General features: G+C 47.0%; 1 protein-coding gene across 2 annotated transcripts; it reads left to right on the forward strand.

The window, feature by feature from the left end:
* The first annotated feature begins 1189 nt into the window (after positions 1-1189).
* Positions 1190-16495, forward strand: mbd5 (methyl-CpG binding domain protein 5). 2 transcript variants are annotated; one of them, XM_088291467.1, is made up of 10 exons: positions 1190-1314; positions 3671-4206; positions 7320-7422; positions 7637-7808; positions 7988-10348; positions 13324-13505; positions 13584-14690; positions 15467-15540; positions 15652-15727; positions 15804-16495. In XM_088291467.1, exons 2-10 carry the CDS (start codon positions 4097-4099, stop codon positions 15864-15866), a joined length of 4248 nt encoding a protein of 1415 aa, XP_088147593.1. In that variant the 5' UTR covers positions 1190-1314; positions 3671-4096; the 3' UTR covers positions 15867-16495. The 2 variants fall into 2 exon arrangements, with proteins under 2 accessions (XP_088147593.1, XP_088147594.1); XM_088291468.1 differs by having other exon boundaries at positions 13587-14690.
* Positions 16496-17502: the final 1007 nt, after the last annotated feature.

The following is a 17502-nucleotide window of genomic DNA, read 5'->3' on the forward strand; positions in this document are numbered from 1 at the left end:
AAAATCATATATAGAAACGGAAATTCCCTGTATTACCACAAGATAATCGTGAATTTAGTTTTGCTTTTTGGCACCATTTCATGAGGAACACATGCAGTTTTACGTAATGTCCACACGAGTGCGCTGTGAGTAAACGTTTTCGATTTAAATGAGGGAAGAAACCAACTGCAATTGTAGTTCTTCATCATGTCCACACGGTAGCGTAAATGAGCCCTATTGGAATTAGATAGATCCGGGGCACCATCCTTTTTTAAACCGAGAGCTACTTTTTCGGTACTGATTAAAATGGAGGGTTTTCAGTTTAATTGACACATACGTATGAAATAAATGTGCTCTTATTACGGTTAGTAATCTTAATGTTATTTATGTGAAGAATAAAATCATTATAAAATGTTATCACAATAATTAGGAAACTGGTCAATATGCAATACATTTTATTTTTCAGTTTACAACTTTCTGCCATTCTTTCCAATAATTGCATTTACAACATCCATCAAAAATTACTATGTCCTATCACCTATGAGCTATTTTTAAAACAGTCCGGCGGGCTACTCGTATTGTCCGTGAGAACTACCTGGTGGCCGTGATGACCTCTGGATACTACAGTAATCCTATGGGGGGGTCACAAACAGCAAAATTCACAATTACACCAAATTAGACCAGACATCATCAAATATAACAGAATAAAAACAAATACAAAATTCCAATTTAAGGGGTCTGAGTGAAAACTGTACATCATCCTGAGCCAGAAGAAAAGACGGACAATTACAGTGCCGATGGCCGTAATATATGTTTAAAGTTTAAATGCAGCCCAATTGCCACCTCAAAGGTCAAACGAGTAGGAGCACAGCAATCTAATGACATATAAATCGAATGTTGTGTAATAAATAACGCAATAAAAATATTTTGACAAATCAAAGCAGACAAAAGTGTTTGTTTTGGGCTAGAATTATTTGACATTTCAATGGCACGGAGCGATTGATTTAACGGTCATCAAGTTGGTTGTTTGCGGTCAGTTCTTTCCCCCTTTGTGACAACCATAAAATGTATTGTATTTATTGATGAACATAACGTGATTATATTATTACATTTATCCCAATGACGATTTGGTCATGTTTCATTATTTACTAATATTTTTCGAAAGTGTATTCATGTTATTTCGTCAGTTAGGTGGATAGGTGGTGGCGTGTTGGGGGAGCATCACCTCTCCTATGTGCTGTCTGTCGCCAGCACGCATGCGCAGTCGGGCTCTCCATCATTTCCAAGATCCCAGTGTAGGAGAACCAGCAGAGGCAGATAGAACAGAACTAATGGGTAGGTTGCCTTTTCTCCCCCACTTAAGATCAGAAAGAGCCCTCGCTTGGACTATTTGCTCTTCTATCGCCAATGTGCATTCACTGCGGTACTCGGGTAAGAACGGTGTATATCGTGTCGATTTAACGAGGGCATAAGAACGCTGTAGCTGAAAGCGTCTCTTGTGTGTCTGCAGACGCAAAGGCTTTGCACGGCTAGCTAATGGCAGCTAGTCGGGCCTAGCCGTGGCCTCGCGTTGGCCCCTCGTCTCGAAAGCCGTCGCGGGCCAGGCTACTCTCCACTTCGACATTTTCACGTCGGAATTCGGCACGCGCGTCTCCCCGCTCCACCTCGGCGACGACTGGCCGAACGCAGGCGTTGTGAACGTTATCTAGTTCGGCCTCGGTGCGTTTTGGTTCCAAAGAGTTGTCGCTGGGCTAACGGCAGCTAGACAGCTGACGCTTGGGATGCTAACCTCAAGCTAGCCCAGTAGTGACCACTGCATCGGAGACGAGCCTGCTCGTGTTTTGTTGACACCGTCACTTGCTCCTCCTGGTGGTGTTGGCGACTTAAACGATCATTATCCCGAGATGTAATTCAAATAATTACAAACTCTGCATAGCATATTCCTGGCAACACCTGGCTGGCTAATGCTAAATTGCTAAGTGGGAACCTTTTGCTCCCAATTGTTGGTGAACGAAAGACAGTTAGGCGTCTTTCACCTGCCGCCGGACACATTTCCTCGAGCTTCAAGTCACTCTCGTGCTTGCAGACAAATGTTGCGTCTAAAGTGAGATTTGTCCTGTGATGCTCGCCTCATCACCTGGCTTGCTCAGATGACTTGTCAGTGTAATGAGTAGCTCACGGGCAACATTAAACTACTTGACACTCACATTTGACTGTGCTTGCTTAACCTTGGCTGCCGAAGTCCCACATGGGAAGAAGTGATGATGTTTGAGGGCCCTTGACCAACAAGGGGGATGTAGAAAATGGAATTATTTGGGAGGCTGCAACTATTGAATGTTTTAATCTAGTGTTGTCCTGCCAATTCCACCCAACAATTAAACAGAACATGCGTGTTTTTGCTTGTTTAAAGAGCAACAATATGACATTTCACTCGATGATTGACCAATTGGTTTATATTTTGGAGGGCGAGGAGGTGGGTCATCAACAAAACGGTGTCAAACTAAAATGCTCAAGGGTTTAGACTATCATGTTTAAAATTTTCAGCTCAGCTGTTTGCTCAGTTCTACTTAATGGTTCTTTCAAGGTAATAAATTGTCATCTGAGACCGTGATGAGTTGCTGAAAACGGCAAGAAATATTTTAATCTGCATGACTATGACTAAAATTACAAAATAATGCTGTAGTTTCATGGCTGTGCGTGGATGATCTTTTCCAGCTGACTGGGAATAATATAAATGTTTGTCATAAGATAATTATGTTTTGCTACGTTCAAACAAAAATGAAGACGCTTAGTGTATATGGCCTGACATGTATCCATCAATATAGAGTGGATCACTCTTCCACACTGTTACGCTACTACCTGCTCTCTTAACTTTCTAATGTTTTTATTTTCATTTTCTTCACTCCACAGTTTCACACATTGCATGAATCCTGCATGAAGTCATACTTGTCATGGCCATGCTTGTCACCATCGTAATAAACTAGCCACAAATTCAACATTTGTCACAACTAACTGCGCGTTATGATAGTAAGGTAGATTAAAGTTAAACTGGCATAGATTTTTGTGACATTAATTTTATCATGTCTCGGGTCTTTGCTCCATTCAGGCCGTCTTTCGTCATGATGTTGCCGTTGTACGCGTAGGCCATTTTATAACGATTAAGCGTTACATTAAAAGCAGCCCGTGTGACCCTCGGCTTTACTGTACAATTAAACGGTTCCCTGAGGCAAAAAAAAAATCCTCAATCATTTTTATGTATTCGACATGCTCTGAATAGTATCGCCCTTACTTTTTCGCGTCCCATGTGTCAACGCTCTTTAAGTGTGCTGATTATTTTCTCTGACAAAGCAATTTTATTTGCCTTTTCTTCATTGAATAGTGGCGCTTCCTCTGATCAACGGCTGCCACGCGTATTTCTTACCGGCACGAGGCGCACCCCCGAATCCCCCTCCCTTCTTGTGTAGTTGTGTTGCTGGCTATGCTGCCAGCCAGCCGCTCCAGTTATGAGTCAGCAGCACCAGCGGTTGCAGGGATGCTTTGTCACTCACAGTCTCAGACAAGCAGCTCGCTCTCGCAGGCCCAAAACATTTCCTGCAGATTGTTTGCCCCCAATATGCAAGATTGTATGATTATTAAAAATGTTACATTTCCCACTTTGTCTAATTGGTGTCCCCTTGTTTGACCCGTACAGGAACCGTGGGAATTCAACTCACTACCCAACTGCCTCTGGGAAGCAACATGTTGAACTCGCCCCGCTCGTTCATCTGACACAGAGGACAAATGGTACCAATAAGTTAAGGTGCAGGTGTGCGTGTGTGGGGGGGGGCGGCCGTGTCGAGCGCACCCATTCCTGATCATCTGTCTGAGTGGGATGGCTCTGAACGGCAAGAGGCAGTAATGGAGGTCTGTGTGGCAATCAACACTGCAGCCATGAAGCAGTTAAACGGGTAGGGTCAACCTACCCGACCGTCGCCGCCGACCCCCGCCACCCTCAAGAGTCCTCTACTGTAGCCACCCTGCTGACTATTGGAAGACAAAAGATGGCGTGCGTTGCAGAGACTTTGGTGGATGTCTGACAGAAGTTCCTCTGAGGTGTGAGCGCAAATCCAGTTGAGCAATGAATGGCGGAAAGGAGTGTGAGGCGGGTGAGGAGAGGCGGGCCGTCCCTGTCCAAGTTCCCATTGGCTGGCAGCGCAAGAGGGAGCACGGTGGCATCGTATATGTCAGGTAGGCGCAGCATCTTCGGCGGAGAGTTGCCTTACATACAACGTAACATGTCACCAACATTATGCATGACTTCAGAGTTTTTAATAGATGACGATGTCAGTCGCCATTTATTTTAAGACCGCGCCATTACAACGGCGTGAAATTCTAACTAGCACTTTAGCGCTGGCCGCGCATTGGTTAGATATGACATTGCCAGGCCTTGCTTAGCTTTCACAGTGTCAACCATTTCATAATGTTTGTAATCAGTCGCTGGCAGGATAATGAACTGAACTGCAACGTGTTGTGTTTGTGGGGTACGACTGTCCGATATTTCTATTTTATTAATTATATTCTACAATAAGTTTCCTTTAGCACAATTAAAAAATGATCTGTGTTCAAAAATGATCATGGTTGCCGCTTTTAAAGGGACAATCTGCCAACAAAATTCCTTCAGGTGTGTCAAGGGTATTTTCTCTCATGTGGGGGATCCAAATTTGTAGGATGCGTCCTCTGAAGTACACTTTGCATAAACCTCGACGACATTAGACAGGCCTTTAGCGCATTTGAGCTCAGCCACGCGTGCGTGCCTCCGCGAGTGGAAACGGAAATGCGGAGTCACTCGCGAATCTCGACGAGCGACCAATGTGCAGGCGGGACTTTATTGGGCATACTTTATTGGCGTTCACGAACGAGGCAGCGTAGAAGAGAAAAACAATATAGGTGACGCAGCAGCCTTAGCTCGGGGCTCGTCTCCGTGGAAACGAAGGCCAGATTTGAAGGCTGGATTCGAAGGCCGCGTGAATCTGAACAGTGCGGTCGAGGAGCGACGGAAGTTGCGTCACGTGGCTGACAAATTGGGCCTTTGGAGGACGCGGCCTTCGAGTGCTTCAGCAAAACATAATGGTGCGACTGCTCGCTGTCCATTTCGCCGCCAAAAGGCAGCTTCGTGCCATTTATCCGAGCAACAAACCAATTAATTAGCCTGTCTTTCAATTAATCATGTTAACGACGTTTGAATTTCCACCACGTTTTTGAATCAACTTAACCGTCAAAATGTGCAATCAAGTCGATGTTCCAGCTCCCCTCAAACACATTTACGTCACGTAACCTCTTTTTTTTTTTTTTTTCATGCGACACAACACACATTCAAACTTTGTCTGTCGAGAAGGCCATCATTCAATCCATTTTCTCAATCACTCAGCCTGTCAGATGGCGTGTAAATTTTGTTTTGCATTTGTTAACTGTTGCTGGGATCGGAAAAAGCTCCCGTCATTTCCGGTGAAATGCTCTAAATCAGTTGTCCGCGCAAATGAAAGAAGAAAAAAGATTTTTGCAGTACTTTGAGCTTATTTATTATTTTCTTTTGGGAAGCGACAGGCTTCTTGCCTTTGCATCCATTTATGATGGTTTATTGACGCATGCCAAGATGCTAATTGTCTCAGTCGCATCACGCAAATATGAAACTTACAAGCTAGCAAACTGAGTGACAAATCGAGCACGACGAAGCCCGCTCTGCGCAATATGCGGCGAGCAGTTCTTCATAAAGCGTGATAGTGAGTTATGCATGTTCATACACGTGTTCTGTGGCACATTTCTGGTGGACGCTGCTAATCGAGTTGCGTTATGTGACTTTTTTTTTTTGTAATAACTACCAAATACCTCCGTTTTTGTGCTGCTCGTTCATGCACGTTACAATTGTACTGTGGTGTCTGTTGCGTTACACGTGCAACCATATTGAGATGCATAAAAATACTCTGTGAATTTGCGTTAATGGTTGGAGCATTTTATTAGTCAGCTACTCTCAGCCCCACAGTTGCCGGTCTGCAAAAGTTATGGAATTTGGATGCTCTTGGCGGAAAAAGGGCTGGGAACCGCTGCCCTCAACTGCAAGATTTGAGAGTGCCAGCAGTCACCCAACGTTAGAGATGTTAAATTTTAATAATGTGGCAGCTCGTTTGTGATCAACAGTCATCATTTTGGTTTGTCTTCTCAAATAAAATCCCCAAAATAGTAACTGTGGAAAACAGACTTCCTGTCTCCGTGTAGCATTTAAAGCGGCGCATGCCCATAGCCAAAAAGCAGTTCCAACCGTGTTTTCCTTTCAAATCGTCTTTGTGTTATGATTTATAATGTGACGGCAATTATTTCGCTCTACAAAGACACCAGACTTGGAGTCATGTCTGTGTGTTTTTTTTTTTTTTTTTTTTGTTTTTTTTTTAAATATCGTCAAGGTTAGCGGTCTTCCGACTTGTTGCGGGGTATCCATATGGAGTGACAAGACAAGGCAGTGAGGCCAAGTTGGATGGAGATCATATATTATGCTGATAATGTTTTCCAGCAGGCAAACGTGTCTCGGTTCCTTTTAAAGATATGGAACTGGATCCCACAGGTGGGATAGACCTCTTTAATGCACCCCCAGACTGCTCTTACACAGGGATTCCGCAAAAAGCCAATGGGCTCCTCCACATTCCCCCCCCCCACCTAATTTGTGCAAATGAGGAAAAATAATTAATAAATATATGAATTTCTTTCTGTTTTGTGCTGCATTCAGCATTCGTGTTTTCTTGGGTCGGTTGATTATTTGTAACTTGAATATTGCAGCTCCCAAAGTTTTGACCACTTTTGAAAGCAGCCATAATCCACTAAGATGGCACTGAAGGTGTTGGGTTGTGTCGCTGGCCTCGTGTCGTCTTCAACACACACTGTGTGCTCATCACAATGAGCGAAACAGTTGGCCAGTGTCAAGTTTATTTTTAGTACTGGAAAGAATCCCGTCTACGTCTTTTGACCGTGGCCTGAAGCTGCCGCGATGCGCATGCACACACTCGAGTGTTTTTTTTTGTTGTTTTTTTTACATTGCGCTTGAAAGGTTTAAAAAAACAAAAACAAAAAAACAGTCCAGTTAAAGCATCTGATGGCTCCGTTTGCAATTTCAGTTGCACAATTGCAAACATGTCAATGTAACACATCAGATGTCTCTTTTTTTGTTCCCATTTAAGTATTTGGTTTACAGTCAAGTCTTGTTCTGTGCAGAAGTAGAAAACCTTGAATGCAAACATTTTCATAAGCTTTCTGAACAGTGTGTCCTCAACATGACTTGTATGTTGTTTTTTTTTTTCTTTTTCTGTGTGCAGTCCCAGTGGCTCGGTGCTCTCCAGTTTGGATCAGGTGAAGAACTACCTTCTAACAGATGGAACCTGCAAATGTGGTCTGGAATGCCCACTCATCCTCCACAAGGTAATTGACTGCAACCTCTCGTGTGACATTGCGTCAGAAATGTCGCTCAAATGCACCCAGCGTATAAAAGCCAAATGTGTCTCGACATCCTGCGTGTGGTGTCCTAATCGCCAAAATGTGTGTTTTGATCGTTTTTCCTCTTTCTTTCTTGTTGTACCACACCTGTCATGGAAGCTAGTAAGCTCCCCAAGTCACCTTATTCCTTATTCCTCAGGTGTTCAACTTTGACCCGGGGGCGATGGTCAAGCAGAGGACAGCGGAGGATGTGAAATCAGATGAGGACGTCACCAAACTTTGTATTCACAAGAGGAAACTTTTGGCGGTGGCTACGCTGCACAAAAGCATGGAGAGTCACCCTCCCCTCACGCTAACAAGTCCGGTTGGAGGTAGGTCTTGAACATGGAAATGTGGCACGTTTCTTCCGACACAAGACGCACAGCCGGCTTGTTTGAGGTCCTCTCGGTAATTGACAGCGAGTCAAAACATGTGCTGTCAGTCACTTTGTCCATTTTGTGTCAAGACGTCAGCATGAAATCAACTCGCGTGTGCTTTGTTTGGCTTCAAGGTACGCCGTCTGTGGTGGTGTCGCATTCCGCAAGTCATCGAGCAATAAGGACGAAAGCCCACAATGTCCTGCCCAACGCTGCCGGCCCAGACTGCAAGAATCCGTACAAGATGGTGATGGCAGCTGGCCACCAGCAGCAGCAGCAGCAGATGTTTCCACCTCAGGAGATCGGTGGAGGCCAGCAGCCAGAGCTGTGCGCTGGCTACTCCAGGCCACAGAGGTTGGCCAGCAGTGATCCCGGCCCCAAATCCCCTTACCGGGTTGGCTATGGAGGCATGTTGAGCCCACCCATCTCCAACACTAAACATTGTGGCGATGGCTCGCTGTCACCCTGTGCAGACAGTCTGGCGAGCCCGGAGGGCTTTCAAAGAACCAATCCTTGCGCATTTCCAGGCGCTGGCAGTCCCAGCTCGGCTTCCATCCATGGCAACTCCAGAATGCCTCTTTCTCCACCTAGCATGATGCTCCATGGCTCGCCCGTGAGCCAAGCGGCCTGTGCCCTGACGAGAAGGACTAGCACACCGCTCTCGCCCACAGCCACTGCCAAAAGCCCCGTCATGAACAATATGCCACGTGGAAACTTCCCCTATGGTATGGACATGCCCGGTGCCGCCTTCCACCATAAAGCACAGTCTCCTGTGCATCCCGTACCTCCACCTCCTCCTTCTGTGCCACCCTCCTGTGTCCTGCAGAAAAGGCAGTTGACATCTGAGAAAGACCCCTTGGGTATCCTGGACCCTATCCCCAGCAAGCCTATTAGCCAGCCCCCAGCCAACACCCCAAACTTCCAGCCTAGCATCCACACTCAGGTATCAATGATGAATGTAAACATCCCCCCTCCTGCCATTGTCCCCTTGCCAAGTAACTTACCCTTGCCCACGGTCAAGCCTGGGCCGGTGGGCCACGGTGGCCAAGTTCCAAGGACTCAACAAAGCGGCCCAGCTTCCTCCATGTCACCATCCCCGGTCACCTCCCCAGTTCACATGGCGGGATCCGCCCTCGGACGAGTGGAAGCCTCACCCCATCGCTCGCGCTCTTCTTCAACCTCTTCTGACCACGGGAACTTTGCCATGCCGACGGGGCATCAGGCTCCGTGTGGCACCATGAAGGTCCCCCCTCGGTCCCCCAGATCGGCCATGGGCTCTCCCAGGCCGGCGATGCCCTCCAGCCCCTCCACCAACAAAACGGACTCAATGCATCCGTACAGAGATGCGCAGCTGCTTTCGTCAGTTGGCACCCTTCAGCACAACAACGTTATATACTCGCCCACCTCCTCCTCCTCCTCCTCTTCCTCTTTGCCCACACCTAGCGCTTCCCAGAAGGGCCAGGCAGGACTGCTGAGGATGCCTCTAAACCAGATTCTCAACCAACAGAATGCTGCCTCCTTCCCAGCCAGCAGTCTCCTGTCAGCAGCAGCCAAAGCACAGCTAGCACATCAAAACAAACACAGCACTACTGGTGTGGCTGCCGCGGCTGCAGGTCTAGCGGGTGCTGTGGCAAACGGAGGGGGCGGCGGGCACCCCGGCCCAATGGGCGGTCATCCCGGCATGGAAGGACACAGCACTTTAAACTCGATGCTCCCGCCAAACTTCACCATGCTGCTCAACTGCCCCGAGGGTCAGAGCGGTCGAGCGGCTCTGCGAGACAAGCTGATGGCTCAGCAGAGGGACCCCGTGCGTAAACGAAAGCAATCATCAGGTAGCACATCTGTCAACCACGACGGCGGCAGCAGCAACCGCAGCAACGTGGTCTATAACGTGCTGAACAAACCGAGCATGGCAGGACCACAAATGGCAGCTCCCAGTGCAGAGCAGATGCGAAAGGTCAGTCGTCTCGGGAACCTCCCGCCAAACGCCTCCATGGCTCAGCTCCTCCAGTCCATGAGCAACCAGAGCTCCTATAACAGCGCCGGCAACAGCCACCACCCTGGCCTCAGCCCAGGACCTTCTTCTCAAGGAGGTCCTCAGCTCCACTACAATGACTCCACATCCAAGGTCCCTGGCGGCCCCCAGCAGAACCTCATGAGCCAACAGAGGCTGAGGGTGCAAGTCGATGGCATGCAGCGTTGTCCGAACATGGACGCCGCGGGAGGTCATTTGGGCCCGCGGCCAGGTCAGTTCCCTGACATGATGGCCCAGATGAAGGCGTCTACCTTGAATAACTGCGGGCCTCGGGGTCGCGCTAGTGGACTAGTAGGCCCCGATGGCGTGCCACTCGGACGCCCACACGCTAATCCCCCTCCACTATCCCATTCTGGGCCTCACCCCTCGCAGCACAACCTCCATCATAGTGTAGGGCAGGCAAACATGGTGGGAATGCCGGGTGGAGATGGAAGCTGTACGAAGAACATGTCCGACACAGGTGAGTAGCACAATCAGAAGCTGTATTTTGTGGCGGTGCTTATGTAACAATAGAAGTAAGAACAGGTCAAAGTTTGGATTGTAGATTTAACATCTCTCATTGTTCCACAAGTCCATGCCCCTTTTCATGGTAGTCCACCAGTGGGGTGAATGTGTTTGTCGCTTTGTGAGCCAAGTCAAACCAAAAGATTTAGCGGTGTCATTCATGCTCCGCCAGTCATTCTGAGCTAATGAGGAAGACTTCCATGAGTGGGGGCTAATTGTCAGTCAGTCAGTGTGTCTCTCTTGGTTCGTTTTGTATGCTTGTTGACCAACACTTATCGGTATAAAAAGATGGAAGTAAGAGCGGCATCATGCTTTAAGGAAAATGGCCCAGTTAGGCCACCCCATAGAGCTTCTCCTAGCTGGTCGCCATAGCAACGATAGACCCTGAATAGGGAGCAGACTGAAGCCTTTGATGAGGGTTTTAAGCATATACGTGTGATTGAATGACGTAGTGCGCACAACTCTGACAACTTGAGCATCTGCTTACGTCTATTGACTCTCCATTTGTTTTGACAGGACTGATTTTTTTTTTTTCCCCCCCTGCCCACTGCAGAACTACACGAGTGCTTGTCCATGTATGCTTCATATTGGAGGTGGTATAATCTGAGCTCTGCTGCCGAACATGGCTACTTATTCTCAATTTTTCCGTCAAGTAATTGAAGTTCGGGTGATTCTTTTGGGTTCAAGATGTGGTGTCGTTTGCTACATGTGAGATGGCGTGTTAAAGGCTTATGGGTAGAACAGCGCAGAAAATGGACATCTGTATCATAATAAACTCATTAACAATTTTAAGACTATTACATTTACCGCATTTTTTTGAAAGTGAAGGTGAACACTGTGTATTTACCAAGCAACCTAGTTATTTCCCTCTATGATAACCTCGCCGAATAATAAATCAAAATACTGCAACTGACCCCCCCCCCTCCAAAAAAAAGAAATGAAAATGTTCACCAAATGACAATAATCCAGCCATTTCCGACAACTCATGATGCCACTCTTGAAGAGCACTGAAAGCTCTTTGAAAATAGCTTTATAACATTAGCCTCAGTAGCCATCTGTGTCTCAGTCATCAACAAATACCCCAAAGAACTGGAGGGGTGGGGGGGGGGGGGTTTACAATGAACGTTGTAAAGCCACAGACACCCTGCAACCTAGCTGACCAGCCCACATCCCCCAGCAGGCTAAAATCACACTGGCTGATTCCCACCCCCTTCCCACCCCGGCAAACTCCCCCGACAAGCTTCCTGGCAGCGGACAGCACCACCAATCATCACTCGGTTCCCATGGTAACATCCCCCGGCAACAGCCGTCACTATATCATAGCAGTAATAGAGGAAGGGGGAAGGGGGTCGGCCGTGTCGTTGCTCTTAGCGTCGGGAAGGAAGAAAAAAGGAGGGGGGTAAAAATGAACACACACAGCTGCCCCTCAGCTACGCAGTATCATACCAGCTGCTCTCTCGCCACCGCGCACACACACGCGCACACACAAGCTTGTTTGCTCCGGCTTTGTCTGCATAACACTGCTGCTCCGTTGGGTTCATTTATAAATGCATTATGTTTTTCTTTTTCCTCCCCCCCGACCCTTCCCAAAAATGCTTACTAATTCTACTGCGCATGTTAAACTAGAATGGACGATTATCCCCCACTGACTTGTCCTGAAATGATTCAAATAGGACTCGTGTATTCAGATTAGCAAACAAACGTACCCACAACACAACGCACACTGCAGAAAAAAACAAAAGTGTGAAACATCGCTAAGTTTCTATGTGCCACTTTCACCTGAAACCAAAGCTTTTCTGTCCTTGATGTCGATTTTCTCACGGGCCCGTTTGTCGACGTCACGACACCACTGACACGGTAAAGCCTTCCCTCATATCGTGTGCAATTCACACGCGGCGAGCATCGGCTAATTTACAAGACTTTGTAAAAACAGAAAAACGTCAGTCACGTCACCAGCTTTTTAATTAAAAACAAACTGAATAACTAGACAAAACAATCCGATCAATTACACATGGAGCCTTTTATTATATTGACTGAAATTGTAAAAATTAAACCCAGGAACCTTTGTGTGTCTGCAACTCTCCGGCTGTTGGGCAAATTTCGGGTGCACGATGACACGCTGGCAGAATGTCTTTGGAAATGTCATTTAATCTGTGCAAAGATGTGGCTCAAGTTTCATATTTTAACATTGATCAGGAACTTTGTGAATACTTGGAAGTCTAACATCAATCGAAAAAAACAAAGCAATTTAGCTTTTGCTGAAAACATCTTGTACACAAATTTGCAGCTGGGATTTGTTGTTGTTCTTGTTTGAAATGCCTTCGGACTTTCTTGCGCTTTCCAACCCAGAGAAAAGTTGATTGTTGAAAAAAGTTGATTGTTGAATATTATCGGCTGTGGTTCACACCTCTTGAGTGAGTTTCCCATCTTTTATTGTTTTGCACAAGTCAGCCGACAGCAAGTTAGTGGAGGGATTTGATTTTTGTTGCATAAGCAGCCCTAAAGTCTTTCAAGAGAGAAAGCGCCATCTCTGACACCAAGGTTGACACCACATCGCCCCCAAGTGGTGGGAGGTTTAAATCCAAAACATAAATCAACTTAACAAATGGCTGGATCCCAGGTTGACGCATTTTAAGGGCGTATTAGGCCTTGAAATGGTCACCATTGGGGTGAAAATAAACCACAAAGTTGAGCGGTGTCTGAGTTGTCTGATGATGTACAACCGAGGATGTGAATTCATCTTTCATAAAGCCAGGAAAGTCTCGAGCATGGACAGTTTAGCGCAGATTGACCAACATAGTTATTAGCGTTGATGCCTATAATCTTTTTATGACTGACATTGCTCGTCTCCTTGTTGCGTCCAGCACACCAGTGGTGTGGATTTTGCTCTCCATGTGTGACGTGTGCTACCTCGTCCTCATTTCTCTGCAGGAAACCTTCAGCCTCACGTCAACACCGGCAGAGGACGGCTGTACAAGCAGCAGGTCATGCAGCAGGGCGGGGCCTCCCTTCCAGCCTACCAGGGTCAGCCGCACTTCTCGGACAACCCGCCCTACGCAGACGGCAGCAATGCTCACGTGGACTCCATGGTTTGCCTCTACCAGAATTACCAGGTGGGATGATTGGCTCGCATTGGAGGTCTGCGCCACCCCCGGAAGGTTCCGTGATCAATATTTTTTTGTGATTTCCAGCAGGGGATGATGCCGCACCCCCAGTTTAGCGAGGGGCAGCCGCACCAAGTCGAAGGCTTGCGAGCCGGAACCCCCGGCGGCTCTGACAGGGCCCCCGGCAGAGGCTCGGAGTCGGTGGATGCCATCTACCGGGCGGTGGTGGATGCCGCCAGTAAGGGGATGCAAGTAACCATCACCACCACAGTAAGTGGGAGCACACAGGCGAGCCCCGTGCCTGCCCTCAGCGCCATGAGTGCCTTCACCGCCTCCATCGGGGAGCCCGTCAACCTCCCCCAGGTGGTCAGTGCGGTTGTGCACGGGGAAGGGGAGGTTTTGCCGCAGCAAGCCCGAACCAGACAGGTGCGGCCCATGGAAAGTCAAAAGAACGTGGACGCGGGGAAGAGCACTCCAGAGGCCAACGACTACTTCCGCTCACCCGGCCGCGCGACTCCAAGGGGACAGTGGGACGGGGAAATTCATCACGGTGGCGGCTTCGATGCACACGGCAACAGCGGCGTCTGGGGTGGCGAGGAGTTCCTGGAGTGCTCCACCCAGGTTAGGAGTAGTCCCCGTATGGAGCGACCCGCCCCACCTTGCTCCACCAATGGCTCAAATGACCACAGTGCGGCCTTGGCTCATGGCAAGACCTTTCTCGACGATGGCTACCGCTTCAACAACTGCAGCCGGACGCCCTCTAACTACAAGGAGCGTCTCGAGCAGACTGTGGAGCGTTGCGCTCACATCAACGGCACCACCCCGCTCTTCAGCAGCCGGGCCTACGGAGAAGTTCTCGGACCCCCTCGGCAGGAACTAACGGCTGACGACCAGTCTCCCAGCTCGTCTACGAGCCTCGAAGGACCTCTAGCCAACGCCAAAGACTACGGCCACTACAACGGCCACTTCAACGGCATGGCGCCCAGCCCCTCGGACACCAAGAGTCTGAGCAGCGAGGAAGACCTGCGGCAGCCGGACTCGCCTTCCTCAGAGCCGCTTCACTACCGTTCCAGGACCTTCAACATGGGAGAGCTGGTGTGGGGCCAACTGAAGGGCTTCCCCCCTTGGCCAGCCAAGTTGGCGGGGGATGAACAGGTGCACAGTGCTGCCATGCAACTGCGAGATCAGGCCAAGGTGAGACAACGGCCCAGTGGCACCAGAGTGACTCCTGCTCTTCTTTAGTATGCAAACGACGACGGGTTTCACACATCTCTGCTTTTTGCTTTGCTCATTCCACACAATTTCAACAAAGTTACACGTCGCAGATCGCACACATGGTGGCAATGCCAAACTGTTTGAACCAAAGTCAAAACACACCCAAAAAAAAAAAAAAAAAAACAGCACACGCTTGATGCGTTATGGAGATTTCTTTTCAAAGAAAGGTTTTCGGCTGTCAAGCTGGAAAAGGTTGTTCCAACAGTTCTATCAGGACTTCTCTTTTTTACTTTAGTATATACAGTGGATATGGAAAGTCTTCACACCCCTGTTGAAATGTCACATTTTCGTGACGTAAAAAATAAATAAATAAAATGAACGAGAACAAGGCATAAATCATTTTCAAACCTTTTCTACCTTTGTTGTGACCTAATGTGCATGTCCAGGGTGTGCACACTTGTGCAACCAGATAATTTTGTCCTGACCCTCTCAGCCCCCCCCCCCAAATTGCATCAGTCACAAAATTGTCATTTTCTTGAATCACAAAAACATTGCATTTGAACAGGGGTGTGTAGACTTTTACTATACACTGTGTATTCACATCATGTAAATTATGGATGTGAGTCATTTTTAGAAGGTGTCTGTTATTCTAAATGCCTAATACGACTCTTGAAGCTTATCTGATTTCTTCCGGGAAACCATAGAAAGGAGCTGTCGCAGAACAAACCATAACGTTTCGTCTCGTGTCCTCCCAGGTTGAGCCCGAGAAGCTCAAAACTTTAACGCACGACTTGGAGGCACTCGACCGCGCTGCCAAAAGAGGCTTGAAGTAAGCAGCATTGTCGTCGCTCATCGCACCCACGCAACATCAAACGAGAACACGTCCCGCCAGACTTTGCAGAATGTCAACCACGTGGTTCATAAATGTTTGTTTTAACAGGCCGGGGAAACTGAATAATCACTTGGAAGCTGCTATCCACGAGGCCATGAGCGAGCTTGACAAAATGTCGGCCACGGTGAGTGTATTTTTTAAAGATTTATTTTTTGGCTCGCTCCGTCCTCCGTTTACATTCTTTCTCTCCCGGCCGCCAGATCCCGTCACGAGATCGGCAAGTGAAGATGCCCAAGCCCAAGAGGAGGAAGATCTCCAGATAGCAATGAATGTGTCATCATCATCATCATCACCATCATCCTCCTCCTCCTCGCTGCCATCTGAGCTGTCCCAGGTGCTACACAATGACGCTGCGTGTTCCCTCGCTGCGCCGCGACGTCATCATAGACTTGAGGTGCTGGAACGTCCAATCACCGTTTTTACTGTAGTAAAAAGAAAGAAATGGAAAGAATCGTCAAAAACAAGGTTGCAATTTGTCTACAGCTTACTGAAGTAACTATTTTTTTCTAGGATAAGACATTAAAAAGACAAAAAAAAACAAGCTATGAGCATTACCTGACATATTTAAGACAAATAGACAGTCCAAATATTTCTGATACATTTTCATGATGTAAATAGGTCATCCTAAAATGTCATATTATTAAGAAATGTATGTAAATATTGTAAGATGTACTGTACAAGCGTACCTAATGCACATTTTATCTTTTGTTGTACAAAAACAAAGCAGAAGTGTACCAATGTCTTGGTTTCTATTCAGACGCGCGTTTGCATCGGACCGCACGCGCGCGATAAAGACACAAACGGCTTTTATATGACAAGCACTACGACCGTTGCTTTGAGTTTGCTTTTGTACACCGGCCGTGGACTAAGTTCTGTTACTTCATACCTGAAAGTGTTCATGGGGTGGGAGGGGCGGGGGAAATCAGAATGAACTTTACCAGCAGAAAGTGTTCAGCCTTTCCGCAAGTGTGAATGTTGCTAAATCTTCACAAAGCAGAATTGTCATCATCATCATCATCATCTGTCTTGCACTTCCAGAGATTCATGACTTGAAAATTGGGGGAATTCTTTACGTTGATGTTTGCGATCACAGTGATTTTCTCAACTCTAATTTTTATTATTATTTTTTTTTTTTAAGTGTTCCGTTTTGTGTCCAAATTCGTGTCATTCGAATGTCATTGTTTTTCCCCCTTCGTTAACGATGATCAAAATTAACACTCGAGGAGTGAGAGATTCTCACATTTTGGGGCCTTGTATTTAGTTTTTGTCAGTTTGCTTGTTGTAAATTATTCCTGTACAGTTCTTCATATTTATTTTAAGCTTTACAAATACTCTAGATGGCAATAACACTACCAAGAGTTAAAAACTCAAGCCTTATATGTGTATATGTATGTTTTGTTTTAACAGAAGACTAGATCACAAATTCATTCATAAGCTCCCCTGTTTTATTTAAGAAGTGATCTTAACAGCAGACACTTTGTTCACAAGGCTACTTGTTTTTGTTTTCCGTCATGTTTTTATTTATGAAAATGCTTTTGTGAGAGAGAAGGAGGATGATGTCTCTGTTGGTAATAAATGTCGTTTTACACTACTTCGAGCTCCAAATAGACGTCAGTCACGTCCAGGCCGACAAGCTGAAATCACCACAGAATGAAAGAAGTGCAATAAACCAGTGAGAGGAGATCAAAAAAAAAAAAAAAAGTTTGCCTCAAGCAATGCCAACGTCTTGCCACTTATGATGCTCACAAAAATCATCAATACTTTAAAAAATGTTGTTTTGCTGGTACCGTCTCAAGTGTCAAACTTCTGGAAAGACATGATTCGACCTTTACTGTCCAAGTCTGGTACTCGTAAAGCTTCCACGCCGAAAAGCAAAGATGATTTTGTTCCTGGTCTAGC

Source organism: Idiotropiscis lumnitzeri, chromosome 3, assembly GCF_059441095.1.
Source record: "Idiotropiscis lumnitzeri isolate Australia: NSW breed Sydney's pygmy pipehorse chromosome 3, RoL_Ilum_1.0, whole genome shotgun sequence".
In the NCBI taxonomy this organism is placed as follows: domain Eukaryota; kingdom Metazoa; phylum Chordata; class Actinopteri; order Syngnathiformes; family Syngnathidae; genus Idiotropiscis; species Idiotropiscis lumnitzeri.